Below are 18,907 nucleotides of genomic sequence, written 5' to 3' on the forward strand. Positions count from 1 at the left end.
GGTATAAGTTTTAAACCATTTTAAAGAAACAATTTAATACTACAATCGTCATTGCTGAGTATGCAGCAATGGGAGGTGCCCCCGCATTACCCCACGCAGGCACAGCCCACTGGCACTGCCGACAATGAGGCAGGCAAGGAGGCTGAAGGGTTGTAGGCTAGGAGAAGCATGTTGCACAGCTGCAGCCTCCCCTACTGTGCAAGCACCAGGGACAGGGGGCTCAACTCTCGGCCAGCCCATTCCATCCCTTTCCCAAGCCGCCACCCTTAACCCGCCTCTTCTCCCCCACACCACCTCCCTGTTTACTCCACACGCCGCATCCTCACTCCTCCCCTTCCCTCCCCTCCTCCTGCCCGCAGCAATCAGCTGGTTTGCGGTGTTCAGGAGCGGGGGGAGGAGCAAGGACGCGGCGCGCAGGCTCCCCCTCCCTCCCCTGAACGCCACAAACCAGCTGATTGCCACGGGCAGGAGAGGGAGGGGGGAGCCTGAGTGTGGAGTCCTCTCCCCTCTCTCCTGCCTCCTGAATGCCACAAACCAGCTGATTGCCGCAGGCAGGGGGAACGTGCTGATCCGCAGGGTCCGCCGGCGGGTGGGAGGCACTGGGGGAGGAGGGGTGTAGCGGAGCTGATGGTGGGGGGGGGAGGGGGCTGCCAGCTGTGGACAAAGCAGGCAGCCAAAGACGTTTTAGCGGAGCATTGCACAACTTTAAACGAGCATGTTCTGTAATTGAGCAGGGACATAAGATCGAAACAACATTAACCGAGAGGAGGTTAAATGGGTAGTTACTGTATGTACAAGTGGGTATGCAGTATTCAGAACATTTAGGCCTTAAGTTGCTACAAATGACCTGGAGCTATTATTAAGGGGTAATATCCATTACTAATCTAGCACCTTTTCAGGAGGGTGGCAAAATTTTCAGTGTGTGTAATCGTTAAATCTGAGCAGAATGAGAGAATATTGATTCCTTATATGGACATTGAGATCCTGTAGCTACACCAGTATAGACAGCAATATAAATCCACTTTACATTAAGCGTTTGCAGTGGTGGTAACTATTAACTTCCATACTACAGATAAGCCCTGTTTTTCAGCTATCCTGGACATGATTATGCAATAAGTGTGTGTTAAATAGGCTTTGAAGGGTTATATTTTTATTGTGAAATGTTCATTTCACCATATAAACACAAATAGACAAGAAAATATTTTCCTCAGTAATAATCAAAATTTACAAATGGGCAAAGTAAGAAATGCTGCTTGGGAACTTACCCAGAGTTTGATTTAAGGATCTTTATTTGTATATTTTGACATATTGCCAATTCGTATTTTAACAGTTATCAAGCTTTTAACTTTTTGAATCTTGACATCTACTGTCATTAAATTCTTACTCCAATTACAGTATTGTCTAACCCCCCCCATAATTTTGTGCAACTGTGCAAATTTAAATTGATGATAATTGAAAAAATACTTAGATAAGCATCAATATTATCTGTTGAATTATTTAAAAAAAAAAACCCACAAATTCTGCCAAACCATGTGATAATTGACTGACTTGTGTATACAAGAACTGCAGTTTCATAAGCAAGACATCTGCCTGGCCAATTTGCAATCTGATTTATGTGCCGTTATTGGAAATGGACATCTTGGTTTATTGAAAATCTGGGTCTTGGAATATTGAGTATACATCCTACAAAAAAAATTCAGTTGTTGAATAGGTAAGAAGCTTTCTAGGGGATAGTTTTTACAAATGTTTTTGAGTGAATACTCAGGTGATCAGATACAAAAGGAGTTCCCCTTTTTTTTAAATCAATAACAGTGGAAGGTGCTTGAATATTACAGTGATGAAGTGGTATAGAAGCTAAGTAGAAAAGACAGGTGAAGAGAGAAGCTTGACTATTTAAATACATAGCTGTCTGTGTGAACCAATTTATATCATTCAGACAATTTTAAAGGTTGCCTGTGAAGGCTGTAATCAGTCTCATAATAATACAGGTTGAGATGCACATGGTTGGTCTAGTTCTCAGTGTTGTACATCCAATTTGAATGGCATATGATACAAATATTGAGCTGTAAACAGTTAGTGAAACTTGACTAAAAGTGAGTGTCAATATGGTCACTAAAATTGATTTCTTCACTATGTTATTGTATCATGACTGTCAAAATTTAAAACTGGAAGTTCCATTGGATACATGACTTGGGCTTGCAGTTAGCTGTGCAAATTGTGCTTGGTTACCAAAGTGATTAGGCCAATCTAAATAGCAGACAGAATTGAGCAATCATAGGCACAAACTGCTAGGTGAATTTTTTTTTTTTTTTTTTTTTTTTTTTTTGGTCTGTAAGTGCGTGTAATTAACCAGTTTGTGCATGCATAATCATGGTAATTTCACACCTTAATTTCTTGATAATCCTGCCATAGGTTCTGCCAAACAGTGAAAAGGTAATCATGGTTTGGAGGAGGTAGGGGGAGTGTGTGTGTTTAAATCCATTTGCTGTATCACTGAAGAACTCAGACTGAAAGTAATTTTCTGAACTGAAGATAGGGTATTTTCATAGTAGAGTCCATGACTGTTGAAGTTGCCATCTGATGGTTCACCAGACCCCAAGTTTGTTGAACTTCCTATTGTAATGCAAACCATCTCTTTGATAAAGCATTTGGTGGTTGATGGAACTTTGCTAAATTATTATAGTTAATGGATATAATGATGATGATCTAGATCAGGGGCTGGTAAAATTTCAGAAGTGCTGTGCCAAGTCTTCATTTATTCACTCTAATTTAAGGTTTCGCGTGCCAGAATACATTTTAACGTTTTTAGAAGGTCTCTCTCTAGAAGTCTATAATATATAACTAAACCATTGTTGCATGTAAAATAAATAAGGTTTTTTAAATGTTTACGCAGCTTCATTTAAAAATAAATTAAAATGCAGAGCCCCCCGGACCAGTGGCCAGGATCCGGGCAGTGTGAATGCCCCTGAAAATCAGCTCGCGTGCCGCCTTCGGCACATGTGCTATAGGTTGCCTACCCCGATCTAAATAATACTTAGTCCTGCCATGAGTGCAGAGGATTGGACTAGATGTCCTCTCAAGGGCCCTTCCAGTCCTACAGTCCTATGAAGTTCTATGTGGATTTTCTCCTGTCTGTTATGGATGGTTTAAAAATGTCAAACATTAATTTGTCACAAGTTAAGCTTCCACAGTGATGGAAGCAAGAACAAACTAATAATTTGCTTTCCTTTTATGCAGTTAATTTGTAGTGTTTTCTAAGAAGCTGAATTCTTGTGTGGAAAAAGTGTTTAAATGTAGATTAATTCTGACCAGATAATAAGTAAATTAGCCACAAATGGGTTTTCGGAATACAAATTTGTTAGAGCATCCTCAAAAAGGACCTGACATGTTAGAGAGGTGATAAAATATTGGCTGCATTAGCATTTAACATTCTTTCGGGATGGTGGATGACCCCTCCATCCTTATCCTTTGAACAGTGTCTCTCCAATACATGGCATGATAAACTAAAAGCGAATGTGACACTGAACATGAGAGGAAGTCAAGAACCTGGTGCAGTTCAGATTCTAGAAACTGTATGAGTGTGGCAGCTGCAGCATCTCAAATCACTGCCATTCCACTGGTCTCTACCAATGATATGTCCCTCACAATAGTAGTAACTCAAGAGAACTTGCTCCATCAGCACATCCTTAGCAAAGAGTTTATAAAAGATACCCTAACGGGTATTTAACTGTACGGTAACTCTAAGAAGTGACTTCTAAAATAGTTGAACTACACATTGGCTGCTGACTAGAACACTCTTAAATGAAGTTAACTGTTTCTCTGAACTAGACATGTTTTTGAAGGACTACATGGGGACCATTTTTAAAAAAGCGGGAGGGGGGGTAGCTTCAACCCATTGAATATGGAAAATTGTTGGTAGCTGGTCTTGGCTGATATTGAACTACTGTTGAAGTCTTATTTTTCATGAAGTTAGACATTTATATCCAATGTATAACATGGCATTAAATTTCATGGGCTAAGACTTCATTATGTATATGGATTTCTATGTCCTAGAAAATCTGTGTTCATTTTAATGCTTTGCTTGTCAGAACTTTATAGTCATAACCATGACTTAAATATAGCATCTCACAGCACTAATTAATACACATTTACCCATTCGCCCTCATTCTCTTCCCCAATTCACCCCTTAAAAATAGCTGTCAGATTATATGGTTGGTCCATGTCATTGCTATGTTGACAAGACCCTAACAGCATATGCCCAACTGGAATTTTTAGAGGGGTGTGTGTGTGTGTGTGTGTGTGTATATCTCCTACAACCAGTTCAGTCCCTTTTACCCTTTTATTATTCATTTTTAACACTAGTTTCTAATCCAGTTTTCTACTTTGTAGAGAAACTTGTAGTTCATTCCTTTGTGCTAATTTGATGCATCTTCCTTGATTAAAGAGAAAAATCCACTGCTCTTCAAGGAGGAACAATGTTGAACAAAGCAATTAATATTTAGGCAATGTGCCAAAAAGCTTTTCCTCCTAAGTTAATTGCCTTCCAACTGCATTTCGTGGCATTTTTCAATGGCCTGTTTACTGTGCGCCCGCTAGCTCAGTCTGAAAGGATGTATCCTGCACTGCTCTCTACTGTTGTGGTCACTGTTATGAACACATCACGGCTGGCCATGCAGTATATCAGGGTCGGCAACGTTTGGCACGCGGCTCGCCAGGGTAAGCACCCTAGCGGGCCGGGCCAGTTTATTTACCTGCTGACGCGGTAGGTTCGGCCGATCGCGGCTCCCACTCGCCGCGGTCCGCCGTCCCGGGCCAATGGGGGCGAGGGATATGCTGGCCGCGGCTTCCCGCCGCCCCCATTGACCCAGGACGGTGGACCGCGGCGAGTGGGGGCTGCGATCGGCCGAACCTGCCGCGTCAGCAGGTAAATAAACTGGCCCGGCCCGCTAGGGTGCTTACCCTGGCGAGCCGCGTGCCGAATGTTGCCGACCCCTGGAGTATATCATTAGCACCCAATCTGAACAGGAATCAGAGGTACCTGGCCTGTTGTGTGCCATGGAAAGAAACAAAACCAGATTACTTTTGGCATTCAAGGAGCTGCTGCACATGGTGGACCGTTGTTTTTGGGCTTGGGAAACAAGCGCTGAGTGGTGGGATTGCATCATTATGTAGGTCTGGTATGACTAGCAGTGTCTGCAGAACTTTCGGATGCAAAAAAAAGTTCCACCTTTCTGGAACTATGTGCGGTGCTCATCCCAGCACTATGACACAAGGACACCAAAACGAGAGCTGCTCTCTCGGCAGAGAAGTGTGTGGCGATGTCTGTGTGGAAGCTGGCAACTCCAGACTGAACTGGTTAGTCGTGAAATAATTTGGAGTCGGGAAGTCCACTTTAGGGACTGCGTTAACACAAGTGTGCAGGGCCATTAATCGCATCCTGTTATGAAGGACTTTAACTCTTGGCAGGGTGCATAAAATAGTGGATGGCTTTGTGGCAATAGGATTCCCTAACTGCAGCGGGGCGATAGAGGGCAGATATATCCCAATTTTGGCCCTGGAGTTTGCGGAGGGCATGGAAAGCAGTTCTGTATTGGCTGCGGGGGGTCTGAGCGTGCATGAATTCTGCCTGCGGTGTGATTTGGGACTTCAGCATCTCCATTTGCTCCTCCATCACTTGTATCATCCGCTCCAGGCCCGGTAAAATCTGCTCCTGGCTCTCTTTTCTGTCCCGCCTATTTTATAATTTTCTTTTAAAGTCTCTCTCCATGCCCTGCCTTCTAGTTTTTTGGCCTCTGAGCACCTCTCGAAACATGTCCTCCTTGGTTACTTTCTTATCTGGTGGAGACACACTGACGGTGTGTAGGGGGTTCCCCTGAAGTCCTCATCTGCAGAAGCTCAAGAAACACTAAACAGAAGCATGATTGTGCGCACACAGCATCGAATCATTATAGTAAAATGCACCTTTTTAAAGAATCAGTTTCTCACTGTCTCTTGGCAAGCACACAGCTTGGCGAACAAACTATGTTGAGTTGAATCCAGGGGAATGGGGGTGCTCAAGATGGGGCAAAGGTTCTCCGTCGTTTGTTTGTTTGTTTTTTAAGGGGATCACTGCAGGTGATTAAGTACAATATTGTAAATTCTGCCAGCATTTTTCACAGGTGGGGGTCATTGAACTTGATATCTCAATCCTGAGGGTATGCAAGGATACATCTTCTGCATGCATGTGGCTTCAGACCAGGTCCCTGTGTTGCTCGCCTGGGTGCTGCTTTGGTCCCTGCACAAGTGATTGCTGATTGGTGTTGGAAAGCTTCCTTCAATGGGGGAAGGAACAGAGCAGCTCTGCCAAGGAAGCTTTGGCAGAGGACTGGCAGGAACCTCCAGAAAAGTTTCCTAGAGATCTCTCTGGAGAATTCCTGTGAAATCTGTGTGCTCTGCTTAGTCAGTGGCTCTCAAACTTTTTTCTACTGGTGACCCCTTTCACATAGCACATCTCTGAGTGCAACCCCCCTCCCTTATAAATTAAAAACACTTTTTTATATATTTAACACCATTATAAATGCTGGAGACAAAGCAGGGTTTGGGGTGGAGGCTGGCAGCTCGCGATCCCCCATGTAATAACCTTGTGACCCCCTGAAGGGTCCCTGGCTTAGCTGCACAAGGGAATGTGAAGCACACACAAACACAGCTAGTCTTGTACATTTCTATCCCCTTCACCCACTTCCAGAATACACCAAGCAAAGGACAGCTGTACCTCATATAACCGAGCAACAACTGGAAGTATCCAGGGAGCTCTTGGAGGTCTGGAGGTGGGGTTGCCACTGAGACTGACATCCAGCTCCTTATAGAAGCGCCATCACTTTGGCACAGCACCAGAGTGATGGTTTGACTCCCTTGAGGCTTCTGCAGAATAAAGGAAGCCGTTGAGGCAAAGCTAAGGGAAGAGCAGGCTGGATTTCCACCCGGAAGATCATGTCTCAACCACATTTTCACCCTAAGAATAATCGTTGAAGGAGAGCATCAAGTAGTAAAACCCACTCCTCATAAACTTCATAGATATTTAAGAAAGCATTTGACAGCCTCCATTGCTGTTCACTCTGGCACATCTGTATTATGGTATGCCAATAGAAATAATTATCATCCTCAAGGCTTCATATTAAGATGCAGCATGCACAGTTAAAGTGAACACAGACTTGAGGGAATGGTTTAACATGGACACTGGTGTCAAACAAGAATGCATCCTTTCCTCTCCTGTTTGGCTTTGCCATTGACTTCATTATGAGAACAAGTGTAGATGGATCCAACATGGCCATGGTTTAACAGAATCTAATTTTTTTTTTTTAGTATAACTGTCTTCTAAATGATTGTTCAACCAACATGCAAATAAAGACTGAACAGCATTGCAAGAAAGATGAGGTTAATCAGTTACAAAAAAAATCCAGTGAGATCTCCAACAACTCCCAACTCAATTGAGACATTACATTGGAGGGCAAAGGAATACAGGAGGTGAATCAATTCACATACCTTGGCGGTAATATGCAAGCCAGTGGGGATATCTGGAAGGAAATAATGTCATGAATTGTCAAGATGACAGCTGCATTCACCAGCTTAAACATGATTTGGTCATCAAACATCTACAGCTTAAAGAACAAACTATGAATCTTCAACGTAAATACACCCATTCTTAAAATGAGAGGGAATGGGAGGAGATATGTTCCTGCTACTTTAAGAATGAGAGTTGGGTTTCCACTTTTTGATCTGTTCTTAACTAGCTTCTTTTCACGCCCCCAGTGACCTCTTCCCTCCTTGCTCAGGTGAGCTGGGTGTAGATTTGAGGCACTAATGGTCTGCAGTGACTAACCCAATCCTTGCTCTTGCATTTCGAATGGCTACCACTGTTCTATCTCTTCCTCTTTCATGGACAGAGTACTGGTCCGCTAGACCCCCATCTTCCCTTCCACTCTGGGATTTGGTGGGAGCATCTTCATCTTCTGTTTTCCTGCAACCCTTTGCTGGAGCTTTCTTTTGAGCAGAGACACAGCTGGGGAGCCTTTACTCCAAGCAAAGGTCCCAGCATCAAAGGGCCCAACTTACCAGCTGCAGTCAGCCTCTATTCTCTTAACAACATAAGGTAAAGGCCCTCTCAGGTCTTGTACTCCTTCAGAAAAGGAGGGGATGCTCGCTAATTGAAACTCAATGTCAAATTAAGGGTAATATTTGTGTTACATAAACTCTTCTTAAAGGGTTTTTCTATCCTTAGCTGCTTTCTTGGCAAGGATACTTTATTTTATTGTAATAGGGAATTTACTCCTTAGGAACCTACAGTAGGTAGGAGCAAACGACCAGTTTCCCCTGGTCTATAGCTCACAGATTTTATTCGCTTGAACTGAATTACTTTTCTTAAGAATGCTGTAGTTGGTGCATAAAATGTTAGCCCAGATAGGATTTTGGATGAAGTAAAGTACTGCTTGAGCTCCTAACTGTCAAATCTGTGTGGTATTTGTCTTTAGGCAGTTTAAATATATTTGTAAATGTGCTACAGTAGGTAGTTGTCTTTAAGGGCTTGTCTATACTTACGCGCTGGTTCGGCGGCAGGCAATCGAACTTCTGGGTTCGATTTATCGCGTCTTGTCTGGACGCGATAAATCGAACTCAGAAGTGCTCCCCGTCGACTCCGGTAATCCTGCTCGTCGCGAGGAGTACGCGGAGTCGACGGGGGAGCCTGCCTGCCGGGTCTGGACCGCGGTAAGTTTGAACTAAGGTACGTCGACTTCAGCTACGTTATTCACGTAGCTGAAGTTGCGTACCTTAGTTCGATTTGGGGGTTTAGTGTAGACCAAGCCTAAGACATCTTTAAATTACACACAGCACTGAGAGCTCTGGAAACCCCTCTAATTATAATCCTTTATATTCCAGTTCATAAAGCTAGAGGCAGGAACTTCATCCTAGATAAATCTGCTTAGAACAGAATAAATCCATTTTAAAATTGGTTTCATCAGGCAGAACCTGACAAGTGGTCAGCTCGTCCACGTAATCCAAGGTTTCTTACTATAACAGAGCCTCACTAATTCACACTATGATAATGGGCATGGGGGAAACCATAAAAAACAAGCTAACAAATTGCAAAATGTTCTTACACTTATTTTGACAATGGTGGAAAGTGTTATGGTACTATAGTATACTCTGTAAAAATACATTGTTAAAAATAAACCATAACAATAGTAAAACTGTTATTCTTTAAAACTCTGCTGATAGGTTCATGAATATCTAAAATAGAATCAGTCTTAGCATAGAATGTAGTGAGGTGGTATTTTACTATTAACTTTCTGCACAATTTTTGTGTGCACAAATTATGGCATATATAGATTAGTAAAACTCTGTGGCATCCTTATTCCATAGGAATATATCTTATTCAATGCCTTAGACTTCCAAAGGGAAAACACTTCTCCTGCTTTGGTAGAAAAATCTTAACTCTGTTAATGCAGCTAAAATGGAGTGAAGTTTTCTGTTTACACACTAGGGTGTATTGTTTGTAGTTCAGAGCGTGGGGTGGAATCTTCCTATGCTGTAGTGTTTCTCTGTGTGTACTGCTTCAGATATCTCTTCCTGACCTTCTCCACTTCAAGACACTGCAATTGTGGGAAGCAAAGCTTTGCGATATTCAGGAATGGATAATATTCCTGACACCTCTTCAGTGTGCAGGCAAAGCACATCATCAAGTGCCTGAGCTTGGGAGTGACAGAGGAAGGTATTAATGCAAACCCCTTTTTCATTTCTTGTCAAAATGCAATCTTTTAAAGTGGATCACCTAGACACGTGCTCTCTCCATTCCTAACATTGAGTCAAATGGACTGGGATTAATTATTTTATTGAGGGAAAAAATAAACTTCAGTTACATAAGCTTCCCCTGGCCCTAGAGTGACGTTCCTCTTGGTTTAATTTTCATGTCTAATGTGTCAAACAGCAAATAAGCGCTCAGAGCAAGCCCAGCAAACTGAAGTATGGGCTAAGGGCTGAAGCCAGAGGTTTGGAAGATTGAACCAAGCAAATCTGACTAGAAATTCTTATTGTAGTGTCTGGGTTTTTGCTCCTAGCGCAGAAGCAGGCTGTCAGCAGATCTGATTTCCTGTGAATTATATGGTCCAATTTCAGACCATGAGCGTGAGGCCCTTCTCCTTTCAAATACATCTAAACATCAGTGGACTTGGCCAGTTTTTCCAGAGCAGTATGCTTCACTATTGTAATGCTTCCTGTTATCCTGCACGGGCTCTGAAAATGCACCTTCCAAGGAGGGCTGGCTGCTTCCTAACAGGTGGTTTTCCTCTTCTGGCTGGAGTTGGACATGGCAAGTGGGACTTGCATTTGCTCCTCAGCCACCACTTGGACATGAATGCAAGTAGACAATCCAAAAGTGAGCCCAAGACCTTTTTGTTCTGCCCTAGCGTAACTAGTGATGAAGAATACCTTTCACTAAGCATCCAAATAAATATGTTATGGAGACACTTAAACTGGCTGATTCTAACTAACATCTGTTGATGTTTTTAAAGACAATACAGTGAATTTAGTGCTACCCTCCTAAACATGCTGACTATATCACACACACCCCCAAAACCTTGAATCCTCCCATAAAGTTCAGAACAAAAAGTACAGGTCCTAGCTCCAGGAAGCAGATATTCTCGCTGTACTTCATAATCCTAGAGAGTTAATTTTACAGACCTTCCTGGAATAAAGAACAAACTCTTTCCTTCCTGGTCCCTGCCTTCTAAGTGAGATTCATGCAGCCAAGCAAGGAGAACTTGTATTTGCATATTCCTGTGGTACTCTACACTTTCAGCAAAGTGGCTTTGCCCATGGATTCCTACAGGTAGGGATTCTATCTACCTCTATTATTTGGCTAAACCAACACCCTTTTATGCAACTATTCCCCTATCACCACCACACATGCATCTGCGCGCACACACACACAGATAGAATCAGCAATCCACGTCTGTGCGAGTTTTGTTAGACATGGAGAAAACCAAAATAATGGGGGAAGGGGCTAATAGTGTTTCATCACATCCTGATGGGTTTGATGCTGTAGACCCAAGAGTTCTCAAACTTCATTGCACTGCGATCCCCTTCTGACAATACTACACAACCCCACAAGGAGGGACTGAAGCCTGAACCTGCCCTGTGGGGGGGGGAAGGGGGAATAAAGCCAAAGCCCAAGGTCTTCAACCTTGGGGGGGAGGGGGACCTGTAATCTGAGCCCTGCCACCCAAGGCTGAAGCCTTCGGGCTTTGTCCCTGCGCGGTGGGGCTCAGGCTTCAGTTTCGGCCCCAGCAAGTCTAATACTAGTGCTGGCAACCCCATTAAAATGGGGTCGAAACCCACTTTGGTGTCCTGACCCACAGTTTGAGAACTGCTGCTGTAGACCCTAATACGTGAGTCCTGTGACGTTTCCTAAATATAGGTCAGGGGCTGCATTCCAGATCTGAGAATGTTGCATCATGACTAATGGCCTTCGCAGCACACCAGGAATTGTTTGATTTATGTGGACACCTGTCTATCTTGGATGATGTTGCATGCTGAAATACCACTGCAGTAGCCATGCTTGTGGCTGTGAGGGCTCCAAAATAACCATGAGTAGGATTGAAACTACCTGAAAAAGAGCTATGCAAAGAAATGTTTTAAAACTGCAATTTTGGCAGTGGACATTGGGGACTATAGGTGATCCATTCCCCATGGATGTACCAAGTTTCTAGCCATTTGACCGGCTGTTCCATAGAATACTACCAAGACAGTTTCTAACATTAATTAACTCACAAATAGGAAGATTTAGCATTCTCTCCATTCTTGTATACAAGGAGCAACTCAAATTTTTCAGCTGAGTGCTTGCTTGAGCTTTGCTCTTTCCAGAGAACACCTGAACAACTCCAGTAAGAGAAATTAAAGATGTCAGATTTGCTTTCTAGAGAAAGTGCCAAGTTCTGTATTGGAGAATGTTGTTACATATTCCCTTAAGCCATAACTAGTTGTTAATCATATTTGCTTTTGACGGTTGTTTTTGATGCCCTTTACTGCCAAGGGAGAAAAATGCATACAGTAATGTAGTTTGTCTTGGGTTTCCTGACACACACTTACAAAAAGTAGACAAGAATGGTAAATCATGATTTTTTTTTTTTTGTAACTGGGTTTCAAGAATGTATGAAGGCATTTATTTTTCTAATAATTTGGACAAACTGGATAGATGCATTTTATAGTGAAGTGCAAAATACTAATTGGAATTCTTACTACAGAAAATAAATCATCTAATTTTAAAATCCTTATCCCAGGGCATCTTAATATGTAGGCAGAGCTGTTCCTGGAGACTTTCTCTTTTTACAGTTATTAAAAGTGACACTTTTTTTACTTTAAGTTTAGTAGGAAAAACTGGTAAGGATTTAACTTAGAGGTGCAGATATCCTCATAAAGGGACTTCGCTTACCATGCAAACTGCAGATCCTGCATTTTCAGGAAAAGTACTGTATAGTTGCAACTCTTACATGATAATTATTTACTACTTTAAAGAGTGACTGGACTAACGTTTTTTAGGCAGCTCTGACAGTATCTTTAGAGAAGTTGAGAAAAGTAACTACAAGGGTGGGGAAAAGGAAATAAACATTTGTCATCTTAATCTTTTTATAATAGCTATCTAAAAAAGTAAATTTTTACTTCTAAAGTTAAGTGCCTAAAGTTAGACGTGTAAAGCCATATTTGGATGTATAAATGGGAATCTCAAGTATGAGTAGGGAGGTTCTTCTGTCTTTGGCATTGGGTCTGACAGCTACTGGAATACCATGTCCGGTTCTGGTGTCCACAATTCAAGATAGATGTTGAGAAATTGGAGAGATTTCAGAGAAGAGCCACAAGAACGATTAAAGGATTGGAAAAAGACCCTTATAGCAATAGATTCAAGAAGCTAAACTTAGCACACTGAAGGTTTAAAGGTGATTTTTATTACAGCCAATAAGTACCTAGTTGGGGGGAAGGGGGGGAATTGATAATGGGTTCTTCAGTCTAGCAGACAGAGGTATAACAAGATTCAATTGAAGACAGAGTGCACATTTTTAACAGTGAGGGTAATTAATCATTGGAACAATTTACCAAGAGCTGTGATGGCATCCACATGACTGGCAATTTTAAAATCAAGATTGGATGTCTTTCTAAAACATATGCTGTAGTTTTTAATTTGGGGAAGTCCTATGGACTACTGTACAGGAGATCAGATTAGATGACTACAGTAGTCCCTTCTGGCCTTACCTATGAATCTGTTTAGGCACCCAAATAATAAAGCAGGCTGACTTTTTTTTTCCGTCTTTAGTCTTTTTTCCAGTTTATTTACCAATGTGTGTAGCTGCTTATTTTTTAAGTGCTTGATGGAATTCCTAGGAGACTAACTGAAAATCCTTAGTCAATAAGAGCGAGCTGTGCAAGAGAATATCTAGCTTCTGTAGTTCCAATTACATAATTATTCTTGATAAAATAAAAATGGTTGCTGTTTCTCATAGTTTTTAACGTAAACACTGCTGTTATTTTGTTTCCCCTGGGATATAGGGATATTTGCTTATATTTTAAAGAAACTCCATTGTCTTGGTCTTTAAAATCTTACAAATCTTTTTTTCTTTTCTTTTCTTTTTTTAAACCAAAGCCCTCTTACTTGTCTAGTACAGTCTCTGAACTGGCTTCTATTGATATAAGTAGTCCAGTTCTGACAGTGCATATTACAGGATTAACAGACATCTGTCAAGAATAACAGAAGAAAAACTCAGATCAATGAGTACATGGGGTGTTTATGGCTACCAAGACAAAGGGACAAGATTTAGAATATGAATAGTTACAGTGAAGTACTATTACTTGGAGGTGGCTTCTTAGTGCCGATTGGGTCTGAACACATTCTTATGGATACATAGCTTCAAAATCCTTCTTCACATTTACATTTTCACTGGTTAATGAATGATCTAAGCCTTTGACAATAGGAATCTATTCCTCTGGGCAAGGTCCATTTTCCGCACGTTAATGTGATTCATCATTAACATTACACCATCTCAGTTTCTTGTGGATTTTTTTCCCCCATGTCTTCCATTTTAGGATTTTACATCAGCATGTAGTACCCCAAGCTTCCTCTTTAATAGCCCTTTCTATAGTTTTCTTAGTCCTTCTGTTGCTTGTATTGATCCAGAACTGTTGTTTTAAGAAGGCTTTTTTTAGTTTGTCTAAACTTGTATCGCAGGAAAAGTAACTAGTCCAATTTTCCGACTTGAGGAAAGCGCAAAAGCTATAAAATAAGATTTATTTCCCCCCTTCTACCCCAGGTGAGGGATTTTCCCACACCTCTCATTGGGTCTTTTAAACTTGTATTGCAAAGATTCCTGAAGAGTGGTAACTTGCAGGCAGGCTTTTCTGTTCTACATAATCTATTTTGATTAGTCAAATGACCTCTTTGTTAAGAGAGCCAACTTCTTAAAAAGATGAAACCCTTTACTCAGTATAAACTGCTTGCTTTGGGAACTACTAAGGTTCTTGGCCTCTTCAGAAGTTTGACGATGCCGAGGTTTGAATATTTCAGCTATCTTTTGTGAGCAGTACAATATCTTAAGACTTCATAAATCTCTGTTGCAGTTTCTGATCTCAAAGGCCATGAACTAATATTGTTCACTCTTCATGGTGTTGTACATTTTTACAGAAGGCGTTTTATCTCCCAGCGCTGCTCTCTAGAATTTTTAGAAGACATAGTGGAATGTGCCAGTGTACGAAGGTACTTTTTCAAAAGCAGCATTAATCTTAACTCGTTGCATGCAAGTCCTCTCCTCCCTCCACCCGCCTCAAAGCTGAATATCTGAGGTCCTGCATGCTAGTGCCGCCATCTGATCATAACACCTACATCTTTGTTTTAGATCACTGAATAATTCTTTTTAATTGCAGAACTAAGCACATATCTGGATCGCCAAGACACAAAAGCTTGAAGAAGATGCACTTCATCAAGAATATGAGACAATATGATACAAAGAATAGCAGGTAATGTTTTATATTCACTTGGGGTCTGATTCTGACACCCTTATTTGCATGAAGTAGGACTTAACTCATGTGAATAGTCTTTCTGAGTTTAGCTGGGCTATCCATCTATGTGAATAAGTACCAGTTTACATGAGTAAAGCTGGCAGATTTGGGTCACAAATAATTACAGCTTAACACGAATGTTGGAGTCGGACTGGCTTATCCAAAGATTTGATTCTTGGACACTGCGGTAAATGGAATGTTCATCTAAAATATATTTGGGGGGGAGGGGAGGAATGAGATTTTATAAAATTTTATATACATCTATTTTATATACATGTATTTCTAAGCGTAAAATGTATCCGTACAGATACATTTGCTAAGACACGTGAGGGTAAAAGCCAACAAGGAGCCTCAGATGATTGAGCAGTGTGACACTTGGGGAATTGTTTGGGTTGGAAAAGAACTTCGTGACTTCAGCTCTTGAGGTGGAGAGAATGAATGCAAAAAAGATCTGATCGTTCTTACTTGTGAAATTTGAGTAAACTCTATGGTTCTATTTTACAGATTTTAATACTAGACTGTTGTCCTTAGCTCCAGCTAATTAGAGAGGCTGTATGCTCCACGGGTTAGGGAATGGAATGGAAGTCTGGAGACCTGAGTTGTGCTCCTGGCTGTTCCATCAGTTTGTTGCATGACCTTGTACAAGTCATGTAACCTCTCCGTGCCTGAGTTTCCTGGGCAGTAAAATGAAGAGAATAATCTGTACTCACGTCTTGTAAAGCTCTCACAACTTGGGGGGAAAAAAGTGATTGATGTAGGAGCCAAGTATCCCCTGTCAATAGAACCTTAGAAATGTAGGGTTGGAAGAGACCTCAAGAGGTCATCTAGTCCAGCCCCCTGCACAGAGGATGGACCAAGTATACCTATGCCAACCCTTAAGTGTTTTGTCCAGTCCTCATCTTAAAAACCTCCAATGACAGGGATTCTACAACCTCCCTTGGAAGCCTATTTATTGCTTAACTATCCTTAGAGTTAGAAAGATTTTTCTAATATCTAATCTAAATCTCCCTTGCTGCAAATTAAGCCATTTTACTTCTTGCCCTATCTTTAGGGGACATGGAGAACAATTGCTCATTGTCCTCTTTATAACAAACCTTAACACATTGGAAGTTTGCGGTCGAGTCCAACCCTCAGTCATCTTTTCTCAAAACTAAACATGCCAGTTTTTTAGGTCAGCTTTTCTAAACCTTTTAGCATTTTTTTGTTCTCCTCTGAACTCTCTTCAGTTTGTCCCCATCTTTCTTACAGTGTGGTGCCCAAAACTGGACACAATACTCCCACTGAGGCCTCACCAGTGCCAGAGTGGGAGAAATATCCTCCTGTCTAGTACATACAACACTCATGTTAATACAGAATATTAGTCTTTTTCACAACTGCATCACACTGTTCACTCATTCATTTTGTGATCCACTATACCCCTCTGATCCTTTTCAGCAGTACTTCCACCTAGCCATTTATTTCCCATTTTGTAGCTATGCATTTCATTTTTTTTCCTTCCTAAGCGTAATATTCTTTATTTAATTCTGTTGATTTTGTTCCAATTCTCTAATTTGTCAAGGCTATCCTGAATTCTATTCCTGTCCTCCAAAGTGCTTGCAGCCCATCCCAGCGTGATGTCATCCACCCATTTTATAAGCATACCCTCCACTCCATTATCCAAATCATTAATGAAAATATTGAATATTACCAGATCCAAGACAGATCCCTGCAGGTCCTTCAATATACATCCCACCAGTTTGACAGCGAACCATTGATAACGACCCTGAGTACAGTCTTTCAAGCCATTGTGCACCCACTTTACAGTAATTTCATCTAGACCACATTTCCCTAATTGACTTATGAGAGTGTCATGTGGGACTGTGGGCCTTATTAAAATCAAGATATATCTCATGTACTGCTTTCCTCCCATCCACTAAGTCAGTAACCAAGTCAAAGGAGGAAATGAGGTTGGTTTGTCATGATTTGTTCTCAACAAATCCATGTTGGCTATTACTTACTTAATGCCTAATGGCTATTTCTGGGGGTTAAGGCCGGTTGTGTGATGCTTTATTTGAGGATGGATTGTTTCCTGCCAACATAGGTTGCTCAGCATAGGTGCTCAGCATAGGTTCTGAAGTATAGGCTTGCTACCACTACCTCGGCATGCAAGACTACAAATATTGTTTACAAAATTATCTTCCTATTTTAAAAGTCCATGTACAGTAGCTGACTCATGCTGCAAAACACTCTGAGCGGCTGTAAGATGGGAGTCACTCTGGGCTCTCCTGAGAACTTTACACACCTGCACTTGATTGTATGGGGCCTCAGCCTTATGTGAATGCCCTTTGGTTTTGTGGTGCTTTCTTTAATATAAACTCCACAACCATCCTAGGTTCTTTAGAGAAGCCGTTTAAGAAAAACCTTGTGTGTGAACACTTCATAGGAAACTACAGGGTTGCTAGCAAGGCTGCTGTTTTATAGCTGCAGAAAACTTTTGTTTCAGTTCTCACTTTAATCTTTTCTTGTCTGCTTTCAGGATAGTATTAATCTGTGCTAAACGAACCTTATGTGTGGCTTTTTCTATCCTGCCGTATGGGGAGAGCTTACGAATCAGGTGAGTCTATATTTGTAACTTGACATATCTGCACTGCTCTAAAGTGTCCAGTCCGTTACCATATATAACAGCCTAATTTATGAAATGACGTAGCCTCATAAGTGAGTGTAACTGTAATATACCATAGCCCATTTTAGTATACCCTGAAACAAAGAAAATGCATATTTTAAATGTTCTTATCAGACTTAAGGAATGCACAAAATAGCAATGCACTCATTGAGTAGTAAAATAAATATAAAAATCAAATTGATTCAATGTCAATTAAAGTACTGAACCAGACCATAGAGAGTCAGTTAACTCCCCCCCTACCCCCCCCCCCCATTCATCAGCCAAAAGCCAATGCATAGTAGTCAAGTGTAAAAGTATAATTAGGCAAGCCAAAAAAGAATTTGAAGAGCAACTAGTGAAAGACACACAAAGTAACAGCAACATTTTTCAGTACATCAGAAGCAGGAAGCCTACCAAGCCATCACTGGGGCCACTGGATGATCAAGGTGCTAAAGGAGCACTCAAGTAAGACAAGACTGTTGCAGAAAAGCCAAATGAATTCTTTGAGTCAGTCTTCACTGCAGAGAATGTGAGGGAGATTCCCACACTTAAGCCATTCTTTTTAGGTGACAGATCTCAGGAGCTGTCCCAGATTGAGATCAGTAGAGGAGATTTTGGAATAAATTGGTGTATTAAACAGTAATAAGTCACCAGGACCAGAATGTATTCACCAAGAGTTCTGAAGGAACTCAGATATGAAATTGCAGAACTACTAATTGTGTTTTTTAAAAGGGTCAAGACGCAATCCCAGCAATTACAGGCTGGTGAGCCAAACTTCAGTATCAGGCAGATTGGTTGAAACTATAGTAAAGAACCGAATTATCAGGCACACAGATGAACACGATGTGTTGGGGAAGAGTCAGCACTGCTTTTATATAGGAAAATCATGCCTCACCAATCTATTAGAATTCTTTGAGGGTGTCAATAAACAATCCAGTGGATATAGCGTACTTGGACTTTCAGAAAGCCTTTGACAAGATCCTTCACCAAAGGCTCTCAAGCAAAGTAAGGAGTTATGGGATAAGAGGGAATGTCCTCTCATGGATCAGTAACTGGTTAAAAGATAGGAAACGGAGGTTAGGAATAAACGGTCAGTTTTCACAGTGGAGAAGTAACTAGCAGAGTCCCCCAAGGATCTATACAGGGACCAGTGCTGTTCAACATATTCATAAATGATCTGGAAAAAGTAGT

The 18,907-nt window shown here is 41.4% G+C and overlaps 1 protein-coding gene across 1 annotated transcript in view; it reads left to right on the top strand.

The window, feature by feature from the left end:
• Positions 1-18,907, top strand: part of CABLES2 (Cdk5 and Abl enzyme substrate 2) — a 45,458-nt gene that overhangs the window by 12,742 nt on the left and 13,809 nt on the right. Inside the window, exons 2-3 of the mRNA XM_034787223.1 lie at positions 14,941-15,033; positions 17,591-17,668. Of these exons, the coding sequence (XP_034643114.1) occupies positions 14,941-15,033; positions 17,591-17,668 (171 nt within the window). The remainder of the gene's footprint in view (positions 1-14,940; positions 15,034-17,590; positions 17,669-18,907) is intronic.

The sequence above is a fragment of the Trachemys scripta genome, chromosome 12 (genome assembly GCF_013100865.1).
Source record: "Trachemys scripta elegans isolate TJP31775 chromosome 12, CAS_Tse_1.0, whole genome shotgun sequence".
Lineage (NCBI taxonomy): Eukaryota > Metazoa > Chordata > Testudines > Emydidae > Trachemys > Trachemys scripta.